We start from the raw sequence: 2305 nt of genomic DNA, 5'->3' as shown, positions 1-2305 counted from the left end.
CCTGCACACTTCCTATCTTATTCCTGAAGAGATAAACTAAAAAATACTAAAAAATTAAAATAACTTTAATATTATTTGCATCACACTCAAAATATCAAATTTCACATCGGATGGTTGTAAATAATTGTGACATCTAAATGCTCCAACCGATAAGAGATTATGATATTTAGTACTTTATATTGCTTCATAGAAATCTACAGTAGTACATGAAAAGCATGATTAGCCTTTTAGATACTAGTTGGCTTAGTAAACTGTGATCTTCACTCCTGACCACTCGTGAAGATAATTGACGAGGGCAGGCATCTCGCCGTCGTCTATGATCCCGTTGTGATTAGCATCCGCAGCAGCCATGGCTTTGCGGCACCTAAACCATGGGAACCAGGAGCCTAATTTGCTGACCACCTCTCGTAATTCGCCCTTGCTAATGCGACCATCTCCGTCTCTGTCGTATTCCATCATCCATGCTATGAACTCCTCCTTTGAGTTAAAGTTTTTGGGGGTACTATTTAGTACCATGGCGTTCTTTGTTGCAGGCACAGGCACAGGCAAAGGCACTGAGGAGGGAGCTCCACAAACATATTGCCAAAATGCTGGCAATTTATAGCGCTCATAGACCAGGAATGTGACTGTTGGTTTATACCTGTTGTTCATCGATTCATCCTTATCAAGAATCATTTTTAAGGGCTCCACTCACCACATGGAGCAAATTAATAGGCTCGTTTAGAGCATGGTCGGTTCGCCGGACCCGAACTTTTCACACGTGTGCAAAGCCATCTTACCATTTGGACTCAAAGGTATTCTCTGAGAGTTATTTATGGTTGTTGATATAATGGTAAACGTCTTTATTTTTAATTTACTGTTTTTGGGTAATTCAGTTGAGAAAAACAAGTCCTTACCAGTCTTTTCATATAGGATAAAGAATTAGCTTTTGAAAGTGTGTTAGCAAAATAAAAAACCACAACGTGAAAACTAGATACGGATATGCGGTACGCTTACGGGATATGTTTTTCCGTATTGAACAGTGAGTTGGCTTTTGAAGTTCTCAAATCGTTTTAAAAGATAGAGGGAGGGAGTTATGGGTTTTAAATCTTGGCAGAAGTTATTATATTCACTTTATATTGTGTATGTGATTTGTGCTGAGAGAGAGAAAGAAAGAGAATCCTGCATCATTTTATATTGTGTATGTGATTTGTGCTGAGAGAGAGAGAAAGAAAGAGAATCCTGCATTGTTACATGAGCATCAAATAGCATCCTCACGTCAAAATGAGATGCCTTCAACTTTGGTTAAATGGTTATAACTTTCAAAGATTCTTTCCTTTTCTTGATCTCTCTTTCCCTAAAGGCACCTTTGGTTTGCGTAAAAATACTTCTCGAAAATATTTTCATGTGAGAAACTCCCTTGCATGGTTTGTGGATATTTTTTTACTCTTAGTTCATACCTGCTCCCATAAGGGAATTTTTCAACTGAAAATACTCCCCAAGAAAGATTCTCATGCGAACTAAAGGTGCCCTAATTGCGTATCCATATTTCATTCTGTGGGACCAAAGATGAAAAGTAGTCGTATAAATCTATGTTGTACAAACTTGACCGGTCATCATTATGTTACATTTGGGCCTCCATGATGTTCATTTTTCTTTTTTTTTTTTTAGGAAAAAGTTTATATAAAGTTGCAACATTAAAATGTAGAATTACATATGCAACTCAAAGATCCATCGAAAAAAATTGTTTTAATGTTGCCTTACAACTAATCATCTTGGCATTGAGATGTAGGAATATGAAAAAAAAAAATAGTTTGATTCCTATAAATAGTGCATTTTGCAACATATTATCTAGACCGTTCATTTTTAATATCTTAATATATTTATAGATCTACTTGATTTTAACCTTTTTTTAGAGTTCAAAATTTTATAATTAGATATAAAAATATATATTTTCAATAATTTTAAAAAGTTTTTACTCTAAAATTACATGTTATGATAAAATTTCTAGGTGTGTCTTAATTGGATTGTTTAAGTTTGCAACCAATAGAAACCACACCTTTTTTTTTTATTGTGTGGAGAAAAGATAGAATCTGTTTTTTATAGAGTTGGGTGGTTCAAAATTTATAGGAAAATAACTTATAATTAGCTTGATTTCCAATTAGGGTAGGATAACCACATGGAGAGGAAATTGAGGGAGTTAGGTTCAATGAAAAAAAAATAAAGAAAAAAAAAAAAGAAAAGAAAAGGGAGGGTGTAGATAGAGAAGATTGATGCAAGTACCTAATAAAAGTCCTTTCTATTTTTCTTTTTAGAAAAGAGAGAG

The 2305-nt window shown here is 34.3% G+C and overlaps 1 protein-coding gene across 1 annotated transcript in view; it reads right to left on the bottom strand.

Annotated features, from left to right (window-relative positions):
• Window positions 1-243: 243 nt before the first annotated feature.
• Window positions 244-2305, bottom strand: part of LOC18425105 (putative calcium-binding protein CML28) — a 7369-nt gene continuing 5307 nt past the window's right edge. The window contains exon 2 of the mRNA XM_020661883.2: window positions 244-640. Coding sequence (XP_020517542.2) covers window positions 244-640 — 397 coding nt within the window. The remainder of the gene's footprint in view (window positions 641-2305) is intronic.

The sequence above is a fragment of the Amborella trichopoda genome, chromosome 4 (assembly GCF_054954075.1).
Source record: "Amborella trichopoda isolate Santa Cruz 75 chromosome 4, AtrichopodaSantaCruz75HAP2 v2.0, whole genome shotgun sequence".
In the NCBI taxonomy this organism is placed as follows: domain Eukaryota; kingdom Viridiplantae; phylum Streptophyta; class Magnoliopsida; order Amborellales; family Amborellaceae; genus Amborella; species Amborella trichopoda.
This window is presented reverse-complemented; position numbering and strand designations above follow the sequence as displayed.